The sequence below is a fragment of the Rhincodon typus genome, chromosome 2 (assembly GCF_021869965.1).
Source record: "Rhincodon typus isolate 14 chromosome 2, sRhiTyp1.1, whole genome shotgun sequence".
NCBI classification, from domain to species: domain Eukaryota; kingdom Metazoa; phylum Chordata; class Chondrichthyes; order Orectolobiformes; family Rhincodontidae; genus Rhincodon; species Rhincodon typus.
The window spans coordinates 28,483,776-28,508,488 of record NC_063333.1 but is presented as its reverse complement, the minus strand read 5'-3'; the positions used below and the strand labels follow the sequence as shown (position 1 = coordinate 28,508,488).

The 24,713-nt window shown below is 40.2% G+C and overlaps 1 protein-coding gene across 4 annotated transcripts in view; it reads right to left on the bottom strand.

Annotated features, from left to right (window-relative positions):
• Positions 1-24,521, bottom strand: part of cul2 (cullin 2) — a 60,707-nt gene extending 36,186 nt beyond the window's left edge. For 2 of the 4 annotated variants that reach the window (XM_048611850.1, XM_048611856.1), the window contains exons 1-6: positions 24,393-24,512; positions 8,842-8,947; positions 7,855-7,937; positions 2,057-2,153; positions 1,445-1,555; positions 1,178-1,340 (exon numbers count right to left, since the gene is read on the bottom strand). In XM_048611850.1, coding sequence (XP_048467807.1) covers positions 1,178-1,340; positions 1,445-1,555; positions 2,057-2,153; positions 7,855-7,937; positions 8,842-8,947; positions 24,393-24,487 — 655 coding nt within the window. In that variant the 5' untranslated portion in view covers positions 24,488-24,512. Of the gene's footprint in view, positions 1-1,165; positions 1,341-1,444; positions 1,556-2,056; positions 2,154-7,854; positions 7,938-8,841; positions 8,948-20,657; positions 20,753-24,392 lie in introns of all 4 variants that reach the window. The other 2 variants (XM_020523193.2, XM_020523197.2) reach the window with 2 other exon arrangements.
• Between the last annotated feature and the right edge of the window lie 192 nt (positions 24,522-24,713).

The window sequence follows — 24,713 nt, the reverse complement described above, 5'->3', positions numbered from 1 at the left end:
TTGGAGACAGTTCAGAGAAGGTTCACTCGGATCAGCCCTGGTCTGTACAGATTGTCTAATGAACAAAGGCTAAACAGGCTGGGACTCTACTCACTGGAGTTTAGAAGAATGAGAGGTGATCTCGTTGTAACATACAGGATTCTTAAGGGGCTATTCTGAGAGGATGTTTCCCTCATGTGAGTCTGGCACCAGAGGGCTAGTCTCAGAATAAAGGGGTGCCAGCTCAATGGACTCCAGAGTTTGCGGGAAAACACAACGGCGCTTCACTGGAGGTTGCACTGATGATGTTACCCAGCAGGGTAATGAAACATCTGCGGAACAACAAACCAGCTCTGCCAGACAACCAACCACAACAAAGGGGTGCCAATTTAAGACTGAGAAGAGGAGGAATTTCTTCCTCTGGTTGAGAGTCTTTGGAACTCTTTGCCATAAACAGCTGTGACAGCAGAATCCTTGCGTATATTTAAGGCTGAGATAGATGGATTCTTGATCCATCGGGGAATCAAGGGCTACAGGGAAAGGGAAAGAAAGTGAGTACGAGCAGTGTTCAATCACCCATGATTCTACTGAATAGCAGAGTACGCTTAAGGGGCCGAACAGCCTACTCCAGTTCTTCCTATTTCTTATGACCTCTGAGATTATTGTATCAGCCATAATTTCATTGAATGCCAGAGCCGCCTCAGTGGACCAAAAGGCTTACTTCTGCTCTTTCTCTTACAGTCTAGCAGCAGTAAGTTTCATTTTACTACCTGGATGTTAAGTATATGGCACTTGACGGGCTGATGGTCTAGTTGTGCAGACTACAGGAAACACTGGTCTAGAGAGATGAGTTTAAATCTGACCACAGCAGCGAAGAATTTTACTTTCATTAATCTAGAAATCAAAAAAAATCTCAAGAATGGTGACCATGAAACTGCTGAACTGCTTTAAAACCCCTTACTTCCTTTAATTCATTCTAGTCTATTTGCAACTCCAGACAATGTGATTAACTCATAACTCTGAAATGCTCTGGCAAGACACTAAAATATGAAAAGGTTGAATAAGAATAACTCCAGATAGACCATTTGACATCAACTCAGATGTCAATTACAGCAACAGCCAAATTCATTGGGACCAACAAATGATTTGGTCGACAAACTTTTTAGGTAGTGAACTGGAAACTGACCATATTTCTCACCTTCTCTCCTTTCTTGTTTAATGATATTCTGGCATTCCCCATGAAGAAACTGCAGGTGGTCTGCTACCATTCGTTGCTGGCATTCATGAATTACTTTGGCATATGAGCTAGGATGCAAATATTTCCGACATCGAACTTCTTCATCTTTTAATCTTGCTAAAACCTGTGACAACAGGAGTGTAATGAACGTTCTCTGAGTTGGAATCCAAACGGGCATCACTGAAAACTGTTTCATGCAAGTACAACTTCACTGTAAATACTGTATACCTTTTCCATATACTGCGAGCAGTTTGACTCTTGAAGTAAATTTGAAGCTTCTTGTTTGTAATACTCTCCCGTTTCTGTTAGAAATGAACCTTCAAAGAGATCCTGATAAAACTGAAGTTGGAAGAACAATTACTTAGAATGCCTACAAAATCTCAAAGGATCAAGGATTAAGTATTTCAAATTGTGAAGCTCATGAAAGTCAGAAATCCTAACATTAATTGAGCAATTTGTCGCACATATGTTCTCTTCTTGTTCTAAATTAGGTACAGATAATTCGACTGAAAGAGACAGACAGTAAACTAAAACACGTAAATAATCATGTGAGGACCATTATTTTCTGTGTCTCCAAGTGCAGTGAACTGTTCAGTGTTCAATATAAACTTGCAGTTTCAGCAGGCACATGAAAATCACATGCACATTTCGGAATACAGACAGAATACAAGTTTTATAACGTGTTGAGCTGCCATCAAATGTCAGACAATTTCTTCCGCTTTGCTTAAACTAAATGCACATTTCCAACACAGTCATCTGGAAGGCGATGCAGTAACTCAATAGTTAGAAGATAAAAATATATTCCTCATTATTAACATACAATTTCCAGAATTTTCTTACCTTAAGTGGGAACTTTTTCTTGTACTGTTCAACATGAACAAAGGAGTTGATAACCCCGTGGATTACTTTTTGATTTGGGTTCTCTCCACAGCGATCACTGCATTACAATGGAACAAAAGAAATCTTCGTAAAATGCATTAAGTTGTTTTTAAAACCTACTTTGCTTTGCATTCTGATAGGAACAGAAGTAGGCCATTCAACCTGTCGAGGCTGCTCCGCCATTTAATACAATCATGGCTGATTGAACACTTCAATTGCTTCTGCATAATGCTTTAAGCCTTTGTTAATTACAAATCTAAAACAGAGATGAGAAGGAATTTCTTCTCTGAGAGGGTGGTAAATCTTTACCGTAGAGGGCTATTGAGGCTGGGTAATTAACTATACTTAAAGCCGAGACAGACAATTTTTTTTTAACCAGTAAGGGAATCATGGTTTATGGGGAAAAGATAGTAGTATGGAGTTGAGGATTATCAGATCAGCTATGATCTCACTGAATGGGACAGGCGACTGCATAGTTGAATGGCTTATGTTCCCACATTTTATGATCTTATAAATCTCTCAAACTCTAAATATACTCAAAGAGCTTTTACAGACTTTTGGAGTGGTGATTCACCACCCTCCAAGAAAAAACATTTCTCCTTATCTCAGTCCTAAATGGTCCTTTTGTTGCAGGAACATATGAACATTTTGAGAACCTATTTGCTGAAAGTAGATATATAGTTAACCTTGAAAAGTTAAAGCAAACTCAGAAACATACAATGGGCGTGAAGTAGTTATCTGGTAACTGTCCAACTTCAGTGTCAGAAAATTATATTTAAATCCCTCTCCAGCATTTGAGCAAACTTGAGCATCTAGGCTGTTACTTCACCGACATCAATGCTGCTCTGAATGCAACATGATGGGAGCTGTTTGTTTTGGATGAAACGTTAAGCCCAGGGATAACATGCATGCTCAGTAGGACAAAAAAGATGCCATATCTTATTCAGCATGCACATAGTTCTGCTGACATGTCTTGCTCAACAAGCTCCTCCAAAATAAATAAGCCATTCAGCTTACTGCTATGCAAAATATTTGCTGTATTTGATTCTCTGAAAATACTGGACTTCAAAGTAATCAAAATATATGAATTGCTTGAACACATTTTAAATTACATAACAGAATTAATGCTCTCTCTAGGTTGTGCACGTGCACAGCTGCTCCAAGGTTCGATGTACAGCAATTGGTGTTGACGATAGCAACTGTTCTGGAAGTCACTGCCACACACAGACCTTACAGGCCCATGCAGCTAGAAAGGAAATTAGAGGGAATGCAGGATAGAATGCAAAAATATCTACTTATCTTTGATAAGTTACTGCAAGCAGTGTTTTTCAAAATACTGTAAACTTTTTATTATCCGGCACCTATGGGACCAGGAGTGTGCTGATTGATCAAATATTCCAGACAATCATGGAGTCCACGTAATCAATGTAAAAACACACACTGGGCAATGGAAACATTAATGCAGGGGATGTATGCATCACTGTCAAACTTTATTTAAAGCATAAATCACTTAAACAAAAATGTAACTTTGCCTTAAATAAAACTTACTGGCAGAGAGCCTTCTCACTCACACCCTCAACTGACTACTCAGACATCACGATATTCGAGGTGAAATAGACTCGAAATGGAATCGACTGTTGATATTTCGTGTGGCTATTCAATTGAACAACAAGTGCATTTGCAGTGAGGTAAATAAATCAAAAAAACTATCATATTTGGACAGAATAACACAGTAAACTTAAGGTATTTGAGATTTATAATTTTTGCCAGTTTACCAAGAGTGCCGGTTCATAAGGTGCCAGTTAAAACAAAGTTTGCTGTATTCCCATTTACGGTATTCTCATTTCAGTTTCTAGGCTTTCACTACAAATAGGTCTCATTTTACTAAACATATTCTAACTCACTGACCTGTATTATCAAGTTATGAATGGGTGTCAATACACTGAGGAGCTTAGACAACTACTTACAGCTATCCCTTGGCATTAATGATGAAATAATACTGCTCTCCCTCACTCTCCAACCAAATCAACTTTTCCTCCTGGAGAATTAGGACAACAGATTCCACTCCGGAATGAAGAACATTCAACTCCAACTGCATTCTCTCTCTACATGTAGACAAGTAATGACTTTCTTTTCCATCTCTGCAAAGTCAAGATTGTTTACTCTAAGCCTTGATTACAAGCCTTGGCTCACACCAGCTGTGGTCCAGATAGTATTTTTACTTTCAAAAGATATTTTATAGAGCCTACAAGAGCAGGAGACTTGACTTGTGGGATCAGTGAGTTAGAAAGGAGCCACAATATTGATTTCCTGACTTGAGACAAAATAATTGCAGATGCAGGAATCCAAGGTAGACAAACAGTCGGCTGGAAAAACACAGCAAACCAGGCTGCATCTGGAGGAGAAGTCAACGTTTCAGGTATTATCCATCTTCAGGTCCCGAAGAAGTGCAATACCCGAAATGTTGACATTTCCTCCATTGATTTCCTGACACTGGGTTGAGATGCAGGGATTAAGTCAATAGCATGCTTGTGCCTTGTCATAAATACGTATTAGCATAAAACTATCCTCTTAAACTCTGTCCTAACTCCAAGATAAAGTCAATGATGCATGAGAATACCGTCAGCACTTGATGCATGTTTATCTTGTAGTGGAATACAAGTCAGCTTGTGCAATGACTCTGGGATCAGTGTTTTGTTTTTGCACAAAGGAGGGGTACAGATGCATGGCAGTTTGCATGACGGCTCAGGACCTGCATGGATTGGGGGTGTGTGCGTTTGATTTAATGAGCGAGTGTGTGCGCGCACGCATACGTGCTAGTGAAATTGGGTTGGGAGCACAAAGAAGGGAAGATCCTGACAAGAAAATGAGGGCTCCTAAATGGCGGTGTCAGGACTGGCCAGGTTTGGGTCCATCTCATTGTACTGGCAGGTACAGTCAAATCTCAAGGTCCTGAGTTTACCTTCAACATCTCAATAATCCCCATTGAGATTTATCTTGGACAAGAACACTTACGATGCGTAGGAATGAGAGGTAGCTGACTATGCAAGTTCAGCCACATCCTACAGAGTGGTGTGTGCAGCACTGGCTACTGACATAAACATTCAATAAAGAATGAATTCAAAAATACATCATTGTTTGTTCCATAATGAAATGTCCTCAACTCTCCTAAATCCATCAATACATACCAATCATGAGTTGTGCCAGGCTGGTGTCAATCAATAGCAATGAATCAGATTAATCCAATGTAATGTGTGACACACTGACAAGTGAAATTTAAATTTCAAAAACTTCCACACCACTCTCACAAAGTCTTATGTGAATGAACAGAGTTGAGCAGGCAAGTTGCAGCTGCAATGACAAGGCTCACTGTTTATCAAGAAGCTCTTTCATAGCCTGACTATAACTGGAGTATTGTCAGCTGACGGCAGATTTCACTTCCACGCCACCTGATTGGCATCTTTCCTGTGTATGTTGTCTGGCACGTAGTGTTAATTGGAATTGGATGGAAAAACATCAAAAAGAAAAAGAACAGAAGTTGCGTCTACTTCCTGTTTTAACCATCAGGACCAGCACACGATGGTTAGAATTCAATTCACATTCTCCATTCAGTATTTACCAGCCTGTCTGAAACACTTCCATATGCTCTCAACTCTCATCCACACAACTACCTTGTCTTCAAAATAATCGCTGATATTATCTATATTTTCCTTTAAGTGATCATCTGTGGCATTTTCCTCCACGGCTTCGCCATGCTTGACTTGATGACACTGCACTTTTAGTAACATCACTACTTGCCACAATACAGGCAGTACATCTCCTACACACAACAACAAAAACAAAGTTGCTGGAAAAGCTCAGCAGGCCTGGCAGCATCTGTGAAGGAGAAAACAGAGTTAACGCTTCGGGTCCGGTGACCCTTCATCAGAACTGATGGTGGCTGGGTAAACATCAGTTTATACGCCGAAAACAGGGAGGTGGTTGGGGTAGGGAGTAAATGACAGGATAGAGCCCAAAGAGAGAGAAAGACAGTTGGACAGGCAAAGGAGTTGATAGCGATCAGGCTGGGAGGGTGAATAGTTGTTAATTACTATTAGTGACTAACAACAGGTCATGTGTAATGGCAGGCTATTTGACAACAAGGCCCGGTGTGTGGGGCTGGGACATGGGAGAGTTTAGGCCCTAAAATTATTGAACTCGATATTGAGTTCGGAGGGCTGCAGGGTCCCCAAGCGGAAAATGAGGTGTTGTTCCTCCAGCTTGCATTGAACTTCACTGGAACACTGCAACAAGCCAGAGACAGAGGTGTTGGCCAGGGAACAGGGTGGTGTGTTAAAGTGGCAGTCAACAGGTAGTTCAGGATCTTTTTTGCAGGCAGAATATACATGTTCTGTGAAGTGGTCACCCAGTCTACGTTTCGTTTCCCCAATGTAGAGGAGACCACATTGTGAGCAGCGAATGCAGTAGATGAGATTCTGGGAAGTGCAGGTGAAGTGTTGCTTCACCTGGAAGATACGTTTGGGCTCTTGGATAGTGGGGAGGGAGAAGGTAAGTGGGCAGGTGTTGTACCTTCGCCAGTTACAGGGGAAGGTGCCGTAGGGCTATGGGAGGCTGTTGGGGATGAAGGAAGTGTGGACCAGGGTGTCCCGAAGGGAACGGTCCCTGTGAAAGGCGGACAAGTGAGGAGAGGGGAATATGTGTTTGGTGATGACAACTTCGACAAGGGAGCCTTTGAAATGTTCATCCTCATCCGAGCGGCACGGTGGCTCAGTGGTTAGCACTGCTGCCTCACAGCGCCAGGGACCTGGGTTCAATTCCACCCTCCGGCGACTGTCTGTATGGAGTTTGCACATTCTCCCCGTGTCTGCATGGGTTTCCTCCCAAAGTCCAAAGATGTGTAGGGTAGGTGGATTGGCCATGCTAAATTGTCCAGGGATATTTAGGTTAGGTGGCTTAGGCATGGGGAAATGCAGGGGTAGGGGAATGAGTCAGGGTGGGATGCTCTTCGGAGGGGCGGTGTGGACTTGTTAGGCCAAATGGCCTGTTTCCACACGGTAGGGATTCTGTGATTTCAACCCGCTGAGCTTTTCCAGCAACTTTGTTTTTGTTCCTGATTTACAGTACATCACCTGTACAGGCTGCTCCTCTTGGTTCAGCGCAATCATAACAAAAGCACATTAAAGTCCCATCCCTCTTATCCTTGCAATTTTATATATACACATGTATAAAACAAGTTCATGGTAAGTGCCACCATCTACACTGAGCGGCTAACTAACCTTATGCTGTCAGACTGCGTGTCAAGATGTGGATCAACTGAGTTTCTTCTAACTTAATACAGACTTAGCGTTGATCCCTGTGGCACTCCATTGCCGACTTGAAAAAGATCCACTTATCTCAATGGCATCGATCCAGATATTCTCTATAATATCCAAATAGCTGTTGAAAGCAGCAACTGAAAGCAGCAACAGTTGTGCCTTTGGTCTGGCTGTATTGTAGCTTTCTGAAGTGAGCATTTTCCATTCTTCTACATTAATTTTAAGCTGTCAAATCCATTGATTGCAGAATAAATTATTAAAGAATTACAGGACTGTAGCTACTGCCTTATCACCATGCTGGAAACGCCTTAAAACCATAGAACTAGAGTTTGAAATAGAAATATGATAAAAATACAACCTGTCATGGTTCAGAAGAAATATTCACGTTACTAGGTCACTGGTATTTCTGAATAAGTAATTTAATGTTAATTGATATCCACTCACTTTTTTATTTCCCGGAGGAGCATTCGGATGAGGATGGTTTGTAATGGCTCAATCATCAGTTTCTTCCACATGTCCAGAGCTAGCTAGAAATGCAAAATTTTTGATTGGAATTAAGCTGAAATACACCAATTTTCTAAATATAAGGGCAAAAATAGAATGGGAGGTGGTGGCAAAGGGAGAGAGACAGAAAAAGAATTTGAGAAAGAGAGAAGCTATGATATTTAAAATGGAAAATCAATATGTTTACATATTTAAAAACATACTACATAATACGATTTCATTTGTTCCATTCTAACGTGCCTTGCTTCTGAGAATGCTGTTTCTTTTTGCACAGATATTATAATGTTCTTGCCTAAAAGTTGTACAAGTCAGATGAAAAGATTCCGTAAGGAACATAAATGTCAGATGCAATAACTGTTAAAGGAGTCAACTTTCTCTTGCCTGAAAACAGCAAGACACCGATAACAGAAGAATATCAAAGCTGCTGCCAGAAAGCAGCTCTTTATAGAATGCAGAACATACAAAGGACAGAAAGAGGGAGAACATGAAACAAATCTTTTTTAAGGATAAAGTGATTAAATCATTTCTAGCAGAAGAACATGCAGTCCAATGGATTTTATTTTGAAAATAGCTTGAAAAAATACATCAACACTCGCTTTAAGGGACAGAAGTACATACTTGGTATCACACGTAATACCACGGAGGAGACTTGCATGCATTTCTTCAGGTCTGAGAGCCTGTTATTTTAAAAGACATTGCCCTGTGACTTCACTTTGAATATCAATTGAAACCACCCCACTATATATGGATGTTTTATGCACTATATATGCACTATTATGTAGATTATGCAACCAGGAGTTTAAAAGCTTTGATCTGCACTGACCTGTCAAAATTTCAGTTACTGTTCCAACAGAATTTCAAATAAACATATTGATCAGATCAATGTTTCAATTCAAATAGGAATTTCTCTTTTCTGGCTGACCTTACCTCTCCTATCTCCATCAGTGGTTCAATAATATCCACTCCACCGTACCCATACTGCAGGTCAGCTTCTGTCAATTTGTTTTTCTTGATGAACTGTGTGTTGAGATATCTGTGCGAATGGCAAATTTTAGAAATGTCAAGGCTGTCTGAGAGACGTGTGCATATTTACATAAATTTTGGTAACCATACTAATTAGTTGATTAATTTAGTAATAAGAATTAAGAATCAATGACATCGTACAATGTTTTTCTGGTGTGTGCCGGAGCGCCAATATGCAACAGCTCAACTTATTTATCAATACCGTTCTATTTGGTTCAGTTCCTGACTGCAACACAAATACAGAGGCAAACATCTCACTGGTTAGCCAAAGATGCAGTACAGTTTTAAACTGGACAAGGATGATTTGAACTAAGCACAAAATTTACCGCCTGTACAAAATCTCTGTTGCTTTCAGCTTCTACAACAATGCAATCCGAGATTACACAAACTGCTGTGCTATACAATAATTATATTAGAAACTGTCCTCCTCTGAAATGCTCCTGAAAAGCCACATCTTATAATAACAAATTGGTCACTCTTTAACCACTTTCTTCGCTTAGCATCTATTTCCTTCACACTTGTCCATAAAGTATCATATGCAAGTTTGTTTTTAATAGTAAAGGTAGCAATCCCATCTTTATATATCATAGTTTTGAACATGGCATATTTCACGCCGGTTCCAGATCGGACGTGTCCCTTCACATAGCCTAAGCCTCATTTGTTGGCCTATACAGTCGAAGCTTAATGGGCTAGTTCTTATTTGTTGATAAATTTTACACATTGGCATAGAGCACTAAAAAGCTTCCTGTTATTTGTTGAACTAGGATCATTTGGAATACTGACAATTCAAACTATTCCAGGGGAAATGGGAAGAATTCCAATGGTAGGACTCCCACTCCAGTTACTGCCAATGATTCAATTTGGCAGGTTAATCATTAAAAATACCCTAGAATAATGCACTCTTGACTGGCCAGTATAAGATGACTGAGTTTTTATATATATAGAGTCATACAGCACAGAAACAGACCCTTTGATCCATCCAGTCCATGTAGAACATAATCCCAAATTAAACTAGTCCCACCTGCCTGCTTCTGGCTCATATCCCTTCATGCCTTACCTATTCATGTACTTATCGAATTGTCTTTTAAACATTTTAACTGTACCCGCATCCACCACTTCCTCAGGAAGTTCATTCCACACGTGAACACCCTCCCTCCCATGTAAAACATTTACCCCTCATGTCTTTTTAAAATCTCTCTCATCTCACCTTAAAAATATGTCCCCTCGTCTTGAAATCCCCCATCCTAGGGAAAAGACACCTACCATTAATCCTATTTATACCCATCATGATTTTATAAACCTTTATAAGGTCACCTCTCGACTTCCTATGCTCCAGTGAAAAAGGTCCCAGCCTATACAGCCTTTCTTTCTTACTCAAACCTTCCATTCCCTGCAACATCCCAGTAAATCTCTTCTGAACCATCTCTGGCTTTCCTGAAGTAATGTGCCTGGAATTGTCCACATTCACTTGTTTCTGAAGAAGTTGCCCACAAGTTCTGAAGAAGAGTCAGACCAGACTCAAAATGGTAACTTTGTTTCACTCTCTAAGGATGATGCCAGATCTGATGGGTTTCTTCAGCTTCCTTTGTGTTTGCTTCAGGTTTCATGCCCAGCTCCCACTGAGCTCATCTTGTCTACCAGAACTACTACTTGCTGCCCCAACTTAGTTTTCACTGAACTGCTGATCACATTGCTTAGCTGTATTCTTATCCACCCTATTGCGGGCAGATCTTCATTTTCTCACTACTGCATGCTTACCTGTGGAGTGCTACAAAAGAACTGTTCTCTCCCCTTCCTTTCCCACCTATATGCCGTCTCTGTTTAACATGTTCCACAAATATGGGCTAGATCAATCCCACCTTCCCTCTCTCGAACAAACCACAACCTGTATATTACTAGACAGTTTACTCAATATTCAATCATGGACAAGATAAATTTCATCTACCTGAGAATTGGAGAGACAAAAGCCTTTGAATTTAGTTCATATCACAAATTCTGTATTTTTCAGAGTAAAGGATAACGCATTGAAGACAGAGACGAAGAGATATTTAGTCTCTCAGAAGGTAGTGAATCTGTGGAATTCTTTACCACAGAGGGCTGTAGAGGCTGTGACATTAAGTATATTTAGGACTGAGACAGACAGACTTTTCATCAGCAAAGAAATCAAGACTATAATAAAACAAAAGAACTGCAGATGCTGGAAATCTGAAACAAAATCAGAAATTGCTGGAGAAACGCAGCAGGCCTGGCAGCATCTGTAGGGAGAAAGCAGAATTAACGTTTCAAGTCCAATGGCTCATGATCTTCATCAAAACCCATTTCTCTTCTCATTCACCCGCTTTGAGAACGTCCTTAAAACAGACCTCTGACTAAGTTTTTAGTCATTTCGCCTTATATCGTATTTGGTGTGGCATCTGATTTTTGATGAAGCATCTATAAAACATTTTGAAATATTGTTCTATGTTAAATTTTCTACATAAATGCATGTTAATGCTATGGGTGTCAATGGTGATCCAAGTGTAGGCTATACACTTGCCTTTTCAACTGTAAGCAAGAGGTTAGGTGGTTGTTGAAGAAAAGCTGGCAAAAAGAAAATCAAAGGAAAAACATACCAAATATCTTATTAAAAATGAAGCAGATCTTTACAGGACCTAATTCCATCCAATGTGTCAAGGTATTATACATTAGACTTCAAAGAACTATATGAATTATATTTAATCTACTATAAACATACAAGCATAAGATCAGTTACTTGTTTCACTTATCAAAGATCCTTCATACTGGATTGCAGTACTGTACTTGCAATTCCTAGCACTTTGAACATCAGTTTTTCTTTAGTTGTTATTTAATTTCCATCCCAATCCTTCAAGACAGTCTGAAATACGCTACAGCAGGAATGGACTTCATCTGTTAACTGCACCTTGCAAGTCCCTACAAGCTGCTTAATCACTTCCAGGATGTTCTGAATCACAATTGCAGGATGGCAGTTCATCGAACTGTCCATATATTTTATACAGGTAAAAAACCTGGAACCCTGTGGGGTAGCATGGTAGCTCAGTGGATACCTTGCTGCCATTGTACAGGACCATAGCGAGACCACGTCTGGATTATTGTGAGCAGCTTTGGTTTCCTTGTTTTTACTATTCATTTGTGGGATGTGGGCGTCGCTAGCTGGCCAGCATTTCTTGCCCGTCCCTAGTTGCCCTTGAGAAGGTGGTGGTGAGCTGTCTTCTTGAACCGCTGCAGTCCTCCTGCTGTGGGTTGACCTACAATGCTATTAGGGAGGGAATTCCCGGATTTTGACCCAGCAACAGTGAAGGAACAGCAATATATTTCCAAGTAAGGATAGTGGGTGACTTGAAGGGGAACTTGGAGATGGTACCCTTGTCCTTCTAGAAGGAAGTGGTCGTGGGTTTGGAAGGTGGTGTCTGAGGATCTTTGGTGAATTTCTGCAGTGCATCTTGTAGATAGTACACACTGCTGCTACTGAGCATCAGTGGTGGAAGGAGTGAATGCTTGTGGATGCAGTGCCAATCAAGATGGCTGCTTTGTACTGGATGGTGTTAAGCTTCTTGAGTGTTATTGGGGCTGCACTTATCCATGCAAGTCAGGAGTATTCCATCACACTCCTGACATGTGCCTTATAGATGGCGGACATCCTTATCTGAGGAAGGATGATCTAGCCATGGAGAGAGTTCAACAAAGATTTACCAGGCTGATTCCAGGACAGACATATGAAGAGTGCGTGGATTGGTTAGGACTATATTCACTGGAGTTTAGAGGAATCTCATGAAAAATACTATAAAATTCCTATGGAACTAGCCAGGGTAAATGCAAAAAGGATGTTTCTGATGACCGGGAACTATGACTGGGGTCATAGTTTAAGGATACAGGGTAGGCTATTTCGGACTGAGATGTTGAGGACTTTCTTCATCCAGGGAGTGGTGAACCTGTAGAATTCTCTGTCACAGAAAGTAGTTGAAGCCAAAACATTGAATGTTTTCGATTAATTATTTACAGTTTTTAGGGCTAAAGATATCAAAGGGTTTGGGGAGAAAGCAGAAACAGGGTACTGAGTTGGATGATTAGCCATGATCGTGCTGAATTGCGGAGTGGGATTGCAGGGTCAAATGGCTTAACCTTGCATATATTTTCTATGTTTCAGGAAGGACAGCAATTGCCTTCAGGAGGTCTTGGGTGTTGTATAAGGTAATGCTAAAAGTTAATGTTAGAGACTGCAACGGGGTCCATTCAATCTGATGATGTCATACAGTCTTGGGTGGAGAATTGAAAAGTCGAGCTCAATTGCCCATTGGGGTCAAATGTGTCATCTTAGCATCTGTTAGTCTTAGCAAATATGTCTAACTAGCATATTAACTTGTATCTATTACTATCATGCAATAAACTATATCTTGTTCATAAGACAAATGCCTCTTCTTGTTAATACTCACTGATGGTTCATCCTCTACCACAGTTAACCAATCAGGCCCTTAGATAAAATCTGGAAAGGACAAGTGTCTAACTTGTTTAAGGTTTTATTTCAAACAGTAAAAAGGATTGGTGGCCACACACTACCCCAGTCATTAACTGGTAGTTCTGAAGAAGGGTCCAGACCCGAAACGTCAGCTTTCCTGTTCCTCTGATGCTGCCTGGCATGCTGTGTTCATCCAGCTCCACACCTGGTTATCTCAGACTCCAGCATCGGCAGTTCCTACAATCTCATTAACTGGTAGTGGTTGGTTCAGCAGCACTTCAAGCATGGCAATCCATGATGGACACAGTTGCTCAAAAATCCAAAGGTACCACTGTTGTAAAAAATCAATTTGACCCAGAGAGCAGATCATATAGAAGGAACAGCATGATAAAAGCAGCATTTAGGGCTAAAATCTTCACTCCAGGATTAATAACAGATGCAGGAGGAAGTGTGAGCTATCAAGAGAGAAAAAAAATCACTGAGAAGGACAGAAATTAAAAAGGAGAACTTATTGCTCACAGTGAGCATTGATGCCATCATAAGTGGGCACCACATGGCACAACTACATCAGTGAAGTCAAGGGCTGTGAACATAATAAATACTTAGGTTGTAACATCAGAAACACTGTAGAGCAGATTTAAGGCACTCAAATTTATAAGATAGACACTGACAGAAGATAGAATTTTAAGATAAGATTTTGTGATAAAGTCAGGAGGGAAATATTTTAAACTTAAGATTTGGCAGAAAGATTTATTAAGGCCACAGCCGAAGAAGTTTACTTCAAACACTGGGGAAAGAGATGTGCTGCGTGTCTTGGCCATGAAAGACGGAAAGCGACCATTCCGTCTGCAAAAAAAGCTGGAAACCTCCATCTGGGCTGCAGAAGGTGCGAAAACCTCCGTTTTGCCAGAAGAAGACAGGAAACCACCATTTGATCTCAAAAAAGGCAGGGAAGCCCCCATCAAACACTACAGAGATAGAACATTGCTGTTTAACAGATGGGGCTGGCAAAAAGAAGATAGATGACAAATTAATTTTAGTGCACTAAAGTGTGAAGTGATGCAGTTTGTAAAGAAGAATAAGGAGAAGATGACTTAATGGTACAATATTTCAGGGGCAACACGAACAGAGACCAATGCACAGATGCCAATATCTTTGAAAATGTCAGGTCAAGACAGGAAGGCTCTTAATTAAGCAACAGTAACAGAGGCAAAATACAAAAGCAGCAAAGTTATGCTAGAACATTTAGGCATCATAGGTAAACCAGAAGAACCTGGAGTTCTGTGTTCAATTCAGGATTTCATTCTCTTTCAACACGTGCTGCCAACTTTCTGACTATCTCCAGAAATTTCTGTTGCTGGTTTTACTGGTATTACTGAAAGAATCATAGAACTGACACAGTACAGAAAGGGGCCATTCAGCCAATCTTGTACATGCTGACCCAAAGACACCCAAATGCCCTTTCTAATCCCATTTTCCCACACATGGCCCACAGTCCTGCAGATCACAACACTTAAGGTAATGATCAGGTACTTTTATAAAGGAGTTTAGGGTCTCTGCCTCCACCACTACCTCAGGCAGCAAATTCCAGACACCCACCACCACCTGTACAATAATTAAATTTTCATCATGTCCCCTCTAATTCCTCTGCCACTCAACTTGAATCTATGACCCCTGGTTTTAGAACTTTCTGCTAAGGGAAACAGATTATTCTTACTGACTCTATCGATACCCCTCACAATTTTGTAAACCTCAATCATACCACCCCTCAGCCTTCTCTGTTCCAAGAAAAACAACCCCAACCTCTCCTCGTAGCTACAATTCTCCAGCCCTGGCAACATCCTAGTAAACGTCTCCACAGCAATTATGTCCTTCCTGTAATGTGGTGACTAGAACTGCACACAATACTCCAGTTGTAGCCTCACCAGTTTCTTATACAATTTCATTATTATATCCGTGCTTTTGTACTCTATACCTCTGCCAATGAAGCAGAGCATTTCATATGCCTTCTTTACAACCTTCTCTATCTGCACTGCTACCTTTAGCAACCTGTGCACTTGCACACCAAGATCTCTCACTTCATCTACACCTCTCAGTATATTCCCCCTTTCTGTGCATTCCTTTTTACTGTTTGACCTCCTGAAATGCATTACCTCACACTTTCCACCATATATTTGGTATTTGGAGAAGCTGGGGTCGTTCTCCTTTCAGCAAAGGAGGTCAAAAGGGAAACTGAAAGAGATAAAAGCAATGCTCAGAATCATGAAGGGTTTTTGCAGAGTTGTTAAGAAGCTGATTTCAGTAGCAGAAAGGTTTATAGTGAGATAATACGGATTTAATGTAATTGGCAAAAGAATCTGAGGAGATGAGAAAAGTATTCCTTCTCATGGCAAGTTGTGATAAGGAATACACAGCCTGCTAGGATGATGAATATAAATTCAATGGTAGCTTTCAAAAGAGAATTAGATAAGTGTTTTAAGAGGAAATATTTACAGAGTTATAGAAAAGAACAGGAAAGAAATTGATACCTCTACCAAAAAATAGTTACAATGACCAGACTCTTTCGGAGCTGTATTATTCCACAAATCAATGCTACACTGCTGCAGCACATTGTAATTAATAAATGAACAGAGCCTTAAACAATATTTCATCATAAACGCATATCTGAAGAGCTGCTGGTGTATTAATAAAGGAGGTCGCAAATTCAAATCCTACAGGAATATCTTAATTCAAAGCTTGTATACAATATTAACCATCGGACCAGTGTAAGATGTCTCAGGGCTGTTCAAACAACACAAATCACATAGAAACATAAAAGATAGGAGCAGGAGGTAGCCATTCGGCCCTTTGAGCCTGCTCCGCCATTCTTCACGATCATAGCTGATTGGCCAACTCACTAGCCTAATCCTGCTTTCTCCCCATAACCCTTAATCCCATTCACCCCCAAGTGCTATATCTAGCCGCCTCTTGAATACATTCAATGTTTGGGCATCAACTACTTCCTGTGGTAATGAATTTCACAGGCTCACCACTCTTCGGGGGAAGAACTGTTTCCTCATCTCTGTCCTAAATAGTCTACCTGGAATCCTCATACTGTGACCCCTGGTTCTTAACACAGGCACCATCAGGAACATCCTCCCTGCATCTACCCTGTTCAGTCCTGTTAGAATTTCACAAGTCTCTTTGAGATCCTACGTCATTCATTTGAACTCCAATGAAAACAATCCCAACCTAGTAAATCTCTCCTCATATATCAGTCCCGCCATCCCCGGAATCAGCCTGGTAAACTTCTGCTGCACTCCCTCAAGAGCAAGAGCATCCTTCCTCAGAAAAGGAGACCAAAACTGCACACAACAATCTAGGTGTGGCCTCACCAAGGCCCTGTATAACTGCAACAACACATCCCTGCTCCTGTACTGGAAACCTCTCGCAATGAAGGCCAACATACCATTTGCCTTCTTTACCACCTGCTGCACCTGCATGCTTACCTTCAGCAACTGGTGCACAAGGACATTCAGGTCCTGCTGCACACTCCCCTCTCCCAATTTACAGCCATTCAGGTAGTAATCTGCGTTCTTGCTTTTGCTTCCAAAGTGAATAACCTCACATTTATCCGAATTATACTGCATCTGCCATTGATTTGCCCACTCACCCAACCTGTCCAGACCATGCTGAAGGATCTCTGCTTGCTTGTCATAGTTCACCACCCCCCGGCCACCCAACTTGGTATCACCTGCAAACTTGGAGATGTTACATTTTGTTCCCTCATCCAAATCATTAATATGTATTGCGAATAGCTGAAGTCCCAGTACTGAACCCTGCGGCATCCCACTAGTTACTGCCTGCCAATTTGAAAAGGACCCATTAATTCCTACTCTTTGTTTCCTCTCTGCCAACCAGTTTTCTGTGCATCTCAATACACTACTCCCAATCCCATGCACTTCAGTCTTGAACAATAATCTCTTATGCGGGACTTTGACAAACGTTTTCTGAAAGTCCAAATATATTACATTGATTGGCTCCCCCTTGTCAACTCTACTAGTTACATCTTCATAGAATTCCAACAGATTTGTCAAGCATGATTTCCCCTTCATAAATCCAAGCTGACTCTGTCTGATCCTGCCACTGCTTTCTAAATTAGTGTTTTCGCATAAAGTTTTCAACTGCTCACAATTTAATAAAAACCTACATTTAAAATTGCGTAGGCAACATTTGCACTACATAAGCACCAAGCAATAACTATCACAAACAAGTTCCAACTGCCCTCCTTAGAGTTTTAATGGCACCACCATTATTAACTTTCCTACCAGGAACATCGAGTTGTAACTTCAGGCCAAAAATTTGACTGCACTGGCCATATCAGCATGACTACAAGAGCAGAGGCTGATACACAATGAGTAGTTAACCTCAATGTCCTTCAAAGAATCTTTAATAGCCAAAGATTCTCGTCAATTTTTATTGTGCTTGTAATTTCTTGAGATTTATGGTTTCTTTAAATTTATTTGTGCAGTCAAACAAAAATGAGAATTTAAAGTGACTGATTATGCAGCAACTTTCAGTTTGCAGCACAGTTGAGTGCTTAGATGGGACCTTTCTGGCAGCTACAAGTCTTAAACCAGGAATCACAGAATTGTGACAGATTGCACCAGTTCTATCACCGAGTACCAACCTCCTGCCTTTTCCTCATATCCTTGAACACCATTTCTATCCAAATAGTCATCCTCTTGAATACCTCAATTGTACCTGTCCCCACAATATTTCCAATAGGTGCATTCCATTCCCTAACAACTTGCTGCTTGAAAACTTTTTTTTCCTCACGTCACCGGTGCTTCATTTGCGTATCACTTTAAATCTATGCCCTCTCATTTTTTTTTTATGAGCAGGAACAGTTCTCCCTTTGACTGTATTCTGCTCATGATTTTGAAAACGTCTATTAATTCTCCTCCTTGTCGTCTTATCTCCAGGAAGAACAGACAACTTCGTCAAGTTACAAAGTTTCTCATCTTGGAACCATTCTCGCTTAACCTCTCTATATCCCCCTGCAGACTCTATGTTATCATCAGCGCTTGCCTTTCCACCTGCGTTTGTATCATCCCCAAACTTTGTTATAGTACATTTACTGTCCTCATCCAAGTCATTCACATATATTGTAAATAATTGTGACCCCAGCATTGATTCCTATGGCACATCACTAGTTATAGATTGCCAGCCTGAAAATGCCCCCCTTAATGCCAACTCTCTGCTTTCTTTTAGCTAATCAATTCTCTATCCATCCAATATATCACCTCCAACACAATGGATTCATCTTATTAAATGGCCTAAGTTGTGGCACCTTATCAAACACATTCTAAAAATCCAAATATGTTACATTCACTGCTACCCCTTCATCAATCTTGCTTGTTAACTCTTTAAACATTCTAGTAAATTTGTCAGGCATGATTTCCCCTTTAAGCTAATTCTGCTTAATCATATTATGCATTTCTAAATGTTCTATCACATTATTTATAATAGACTAGTATCTTCCCAATAATAGACATTAATCTAACCATTTTGCATAGCCTGCCTTTTGTCTCCTTTCCTTTTTAAATGAAGGTGTTACACTGGCAACTTTCCAACTTTCTGGGACTTTTTCAGAATCCAGAAGATTATTAGCAATACATCCGCTATCTCCACAGCTCGTTCCTTTAACATTCTATGATGCATCCCTTTGAGTCCAGGGGACCTATCAGTCTTCAGACACATTTGTAAATTGCTTCAGTACTCTCTCCAACGTATTTACATCTTTCCTATATGGAACCCACAACAGTACACAACACTCCACCTGAAGTCCAACAAGTGCCTTGTACAAGTTCAACTTCACCTCCCTGCTCCTTGTATTCTATTCTCCTATTAGGAAAGCAAAGGATACTATACGCTTTACTTACTGTTCTCTCTCTACTTATCCTGCTGCTTTTAATGATTTGTGCACATGCACACCCTTCCCTCCTGCCCCCTTTAGAATTGTGCCCCCATATTATCTTTCAATGTTCTTCCAACCACTGTGCATCACCTCACACTTCTCTGCATTGAAATTCATCCACTGACTCCATCAACTTTTCAACGTCTTTTTGGAGTTCTACATTGTTACCCTCACAGTTTACAATTCTTCCAAGGTTAATTTCATCTACAAATTTTGAAATTGTCCCCTGTACACCCAGATCCATGTCATTGGTACATATTAGGAAAACCAAGGGTTCCAATACCAACTCTTGGGAACTCCCCAAAAACATTTCCCAGCCCAAAAAATATCCATTGAACATTACTGTTTCCTATCAATCAGCCAATTTTGAATCTACATTTCTACTGTCCCTTTTAAACCACAACCTATAACTTACCTCACTCACAAGTCTGCTGTGTGGCAGTGTATCAAACAACATCTGTGATAAAGTACTCAGCACTGGTTTAGCGAGGTGCAGTCATAATGGCAAGCAATTGATACCATCTAGGACACAGCTGAGTGTTCACCTGCCAATTCTGGCACACAGTGGCTGCAGCATTGATAGGAATTTCCCTGTTTTACTTGGGCAGCATTTGCAAAATCTATAACCCCCATCATGGAGAAGAATGAAAATTGTAAAGTCATTTAAACGCTTAACAGAACTCTTCCCATGTACTATTGAAACAAAATAGTGGAATTTCCTGTCTAACATATTTGTAAGTACCCCATCACCATAAAGTCCACAGCAAATGAAGAAGTCCCACCGACAACCTCCCAAGACAACAGCAGATGAGAATTAACTGCAACTTTGCAAGCCGCACAGATAAGGAAAACACAAATGCACAGAACATTAGGAAAATGTGTCCTGTTGTGAAAAAAAATTTCAACTGGTTACTAATCTGAAGCATTCACAAGGAATGTGTTTTACATTTTTATTACAATTTTTAAAAACAGATGCAGAGTAAATCACAACAGTTCAAGGAATGTCATTGTGGATTCATAGATTGATTTTAACTGTTTATTTAGGTCAACATTTGATGTGCAAATTGGTTCTGGAACAACGCACCACTCCCACTCCGACAATTAGGGAAAAGAATTAATAATAACTTCATCAAGGTAGAAATCGCAGATAGAGGAAAATGATATATGTACAGCTGCTGCTCAGTTCATGGAGATCTTCCTCTTACTAATAATCTAACTGTCAACTTCAACACATGGCTTGAAAGAAAAAGATTAACTTTGAATTGTATATAAGATAAAGTTATTTACCTATATAAGCAGTCCATATAATCAGCACCCTTACTGTACTCTTCCCAATATTTATGGTACATAGTCAAAATCTTTTCTTCGGAATCCAGAACCTTCTGTAAATAGAAGTATATCAAAGGACATATCCTTTTGAATTACAAAATTATTTCCAAAATCAGGAGAACTGGATGATTGGGATGAATAGAAGTTATACAAGTCAATACTCAAGATTGGCAGCTTACTGCAGAATCTGACACGTTTACAGATTTTGAATTTTGGATATTTTTGGGAAATTGCATAGCACACTGCAAGAAATACTCTGAAATGTTTAAATTCAATGCTTTAATGTTAAGTTGAGTCACTTTTGTGGCACATTTCTTCTTCAAAACAGTTATACTTTGGAACCAGACAAATTAGTACCTCTGCTCCACTTCCATAAAAGGTGGGTGTCCTGTGAATTTTGAAGCATTAGTACATCTGTCTGGTGCACACGTTTTAGAGCAAAGCGGAGCAGTCAGTATCTTCAGCACATGTTGCCTACCAATGCTCGTCTACTGAGGCATGTATCATTGTAAACATACACTGCAGCTTCAATATATTAAAGACATGAATTCACTGGATTCTCAGCTGGCCATTCATTGCAGGATTGGGAGTTCGCTTGCAGCGCTTGTCCCAGTTTTAAATCAGTGGATTATTCCTGGGTGAAAGTCACAAAAAAATTTAGTAGGGAATTCAAAGAAAAAAGGAACTGACCTAGGCAATGGAGAACACTGAGTTCATTACCTCAGGGAGTGACTGAAGTAAAAAGTGAGAGAAGTAAGGAAGAAAGTAATAGAGGCCAAGAATGGCAAATCTAAATGAGGAAAAATAGGAGAAAGCCTGAGTTGAACACAAACATTAGTGTGGACCAAATAGCCTGTTTCTGTGCTATAAAAAAAGACGATGTACTATATCCTCTCTGTTACACAGTGGTTCTGAGAATAAGATGAAAAGTAGCTGCATTATCCCAAAAGCAAATCTTTCCAGTATATTCCTTTCAGATAAAATAGCACAGCTCAGACTCTTGTTTGGCAAACAGAATATTTTACTCAATATTTTTCTACTTCAATAAACAACACCAAAAATATGTTTACTCAATTCAATTTGTATTTTATAGCAATCCAATATTCAAAATAAAATATTCAATAAAACCTATGACTAGACAATGGCAGATAATGGATTGCCCCAATCACTAAAAAAAAGTTCCCATCTTGAAGTTTGAAACAAGAGGTGATGGGTCGGACACTTCTTGATAAAAGAATGGAGCAAAATCAATAAGCATCTCCTATTTAATTCCCAGGGTAAAAGTCAGTAAAGGGAATCACGGCAGATTATTATCCTCCATTGTTCAGGGCACCAAGACTAAGTGAAGCACATTAATCGTTGGGAAACTTGTACCAGCTAATTCAGCACAGACAAGAAAATGACTGGAATTCTGCTCTATATCATTTCGGTATGGAACTGGAAGAAAATGACAATATTATCAATTGATGATGAGTTAGTTTATCTGATGATTAGTTTCTAAAAGTTACTCGCATTGACAAAACTCCTTGCTTGAAAGGAAAATTATCCCCATTTTTGAGCAGGTTTGGGGAATTGCAGAAAACTGCAGACAAACAAGATTGAATATTTTGACTGTGATCCTATCAGGTCTGTAAAAGTATCATCTGTAGAACAAATAACACAGATGATAAGTTTAAGTATCTTAATATTTCCCCTTGATTACCTTTGAGGATTTTTAGCAAAATTAGAGTTTTATCTATGTTAATACACACTTGAGGAAATCAAATAAATTGAAGAGTTGAGGTGAGTTCAGATGTACACAGACACAAGAAATCATGCCTTTGGGGGTGTCAGTGGTTCCAACTGACTGTCTGTGTGGAGTTTGCATGTTTTCCCCGCGTCTGTTGTGAGTTTCCGCTGGGTACTCCGGTTTCCTCCCACAGTCCAAAGATGTGCAGGTTAGGTGGATTGGCTATGCTAAATTGCCCGTAGTGTTCAGGGAGGTGTAGATTAGGTGGGTTAAAGAGGGATGGATCTGGGTGGGATGCTCTGAGGGTCAGTGTGGACTTGTTGGGCCGAAGGGCCTGTTTCCACACTGTAGGGATTCTATGATGATGATGATGAAGTCTACCTCAGTGACAAATTAGATTTTCAAAGGAAGGGCAGGAAGTTGGAATGGGGAGTTGGCAACTTGCACACTTCCAATTAACTGCTTGCAGAACTCATTCATGTTTGGTGCATGGGAAGAACAGTTAACAGTTTTCACATAGCAAGCAAGAGGAGCACAAAGGGTCTGGAACACATTTGAGTCAAGCTATTAGGAATACAGTGGAGAGACATTCGTGCTTATGACAGTAATGTGAAAATGGTATATAAAAGGGGCAATGTAAACTCAGTTGCTCATACAGTGGCACAGGGTTGGCTTGAACTTATGAGGAGTGTTTGTTTCAACTCAAGAGGAACTTAAGCCTGCTGGAATCTAGGTTCACCTGCTTTTTGTGTGGTTTACTAATGCTCTTCTCCCAGAGGGAGAGAAGAATTATCTCTTGTCCAGCAGAGTCATGGTCAGGGTCTCAAGGGAAGAATCAGGAAATTGTGGCACTGCACAGGAATGGTTTCCTACCCTGGTCTCCCTTTGCCAAAAGTCAGATGAAACTGTTGTTTGCCTTGTAAATTATTCTGCTGTGCTTATTTCCCTACCCACACCCTAACTGGGCACTGAACTTGGCTGCAAGCCAATTAGTAAACATAGAATGTAGCACAGAAACAAGCCCTTCAGCCCACCATGTCTACACCAACAATGATGCCATTCTAAACTAATCGCGTCTGCCTGCACATGGTCCATATTCCCTGCCTGTTGATATGTCTGTCTAAATGCCTCTTAAATGTTACTTTCAAATCTGCTTTTACCATTCACCCCTTACCAGCACGTTCCAGGCACCCACCATCCTCTGTGTAAAAAAAAAACGTGTCTTTCAGAATTCCTTTAAACTTTCTCCCTCTCACCTTAAACCTATGGCCCCTAGCATTTGACATTTCCACCCTGGGAAAAACACCCCATCTATCTACCCTATCTATGCCTTTCATAATGTTATGTATTTCTATCAGGTCACCCATCAGCTCCCAGAGCTCTAACAAAAACAATCCAAGTTTGTCCAACCTCCCCTTATAGTTATTACACTCCAATTCAGGCAACATCCTGGTAAACCTCTTTTGCACCCTCTTCAAAGCCTCCACATCGTTCCTGCACTGTGGCGATCAGTACTGCACTCACTACTCCAATGTGGCGACTAAAATTTTATACATCTGCAACTTGAACTGCCAACTTTAATATAAAATACTCCAACCGATGAAGGCAAGCATTTTGACTGTGTTCTTTACCACTTTACCCATCTGTCCTGCCGCTTTCAGAGAGCTATGGACTTGCACCCCAAGATCCCTCTATTTATTAATGCTCTTAAAGGTCCTGCCATTTACTATATACTTTCCTCTTGCATTTGGCCTCCCAAAATGCAATATTACTGGCTAATACTTTGAAAAGTACTTAGTACTACAGTTTCTAAAATGGTGCAGGGTCTTGGAAAAGTTCAAAGTGTCAGGTTTGTGACCTCGAAACGAAAATTTGGCCCCACGTTCCTTTCTTGCTCTGCACTTTATGCACAGTATGCAGCCATTTAAAATCTACAGTAAAGGTGATTAAACTGAAAAAATTACCTTGTACAAATGTTGGACGTGATTTTCCAGAAAAACTTTTGTTTCTGTGTACAGTCGTTCTCCCAGAGGTTCTGGGTAAGCAACACACAAAGCATAAATGTCTCTGGATAGAATATTAAGGGCCTTCATTGCAAACAGGTAGGGGAAAATAGTTAACAAAACATGTTTAATAAATGTGAAAATTAAATCTTAAATTCTATGAATGATTTCTTGAGATACAGCTACCAAAATAAACTTTAATTAAACTATAGACAACAAGGTGCAGGGCTGGATGAACACAGCAGGCCAAGCAGCATCATAGGAGCAGAAAGGCTGACGTTT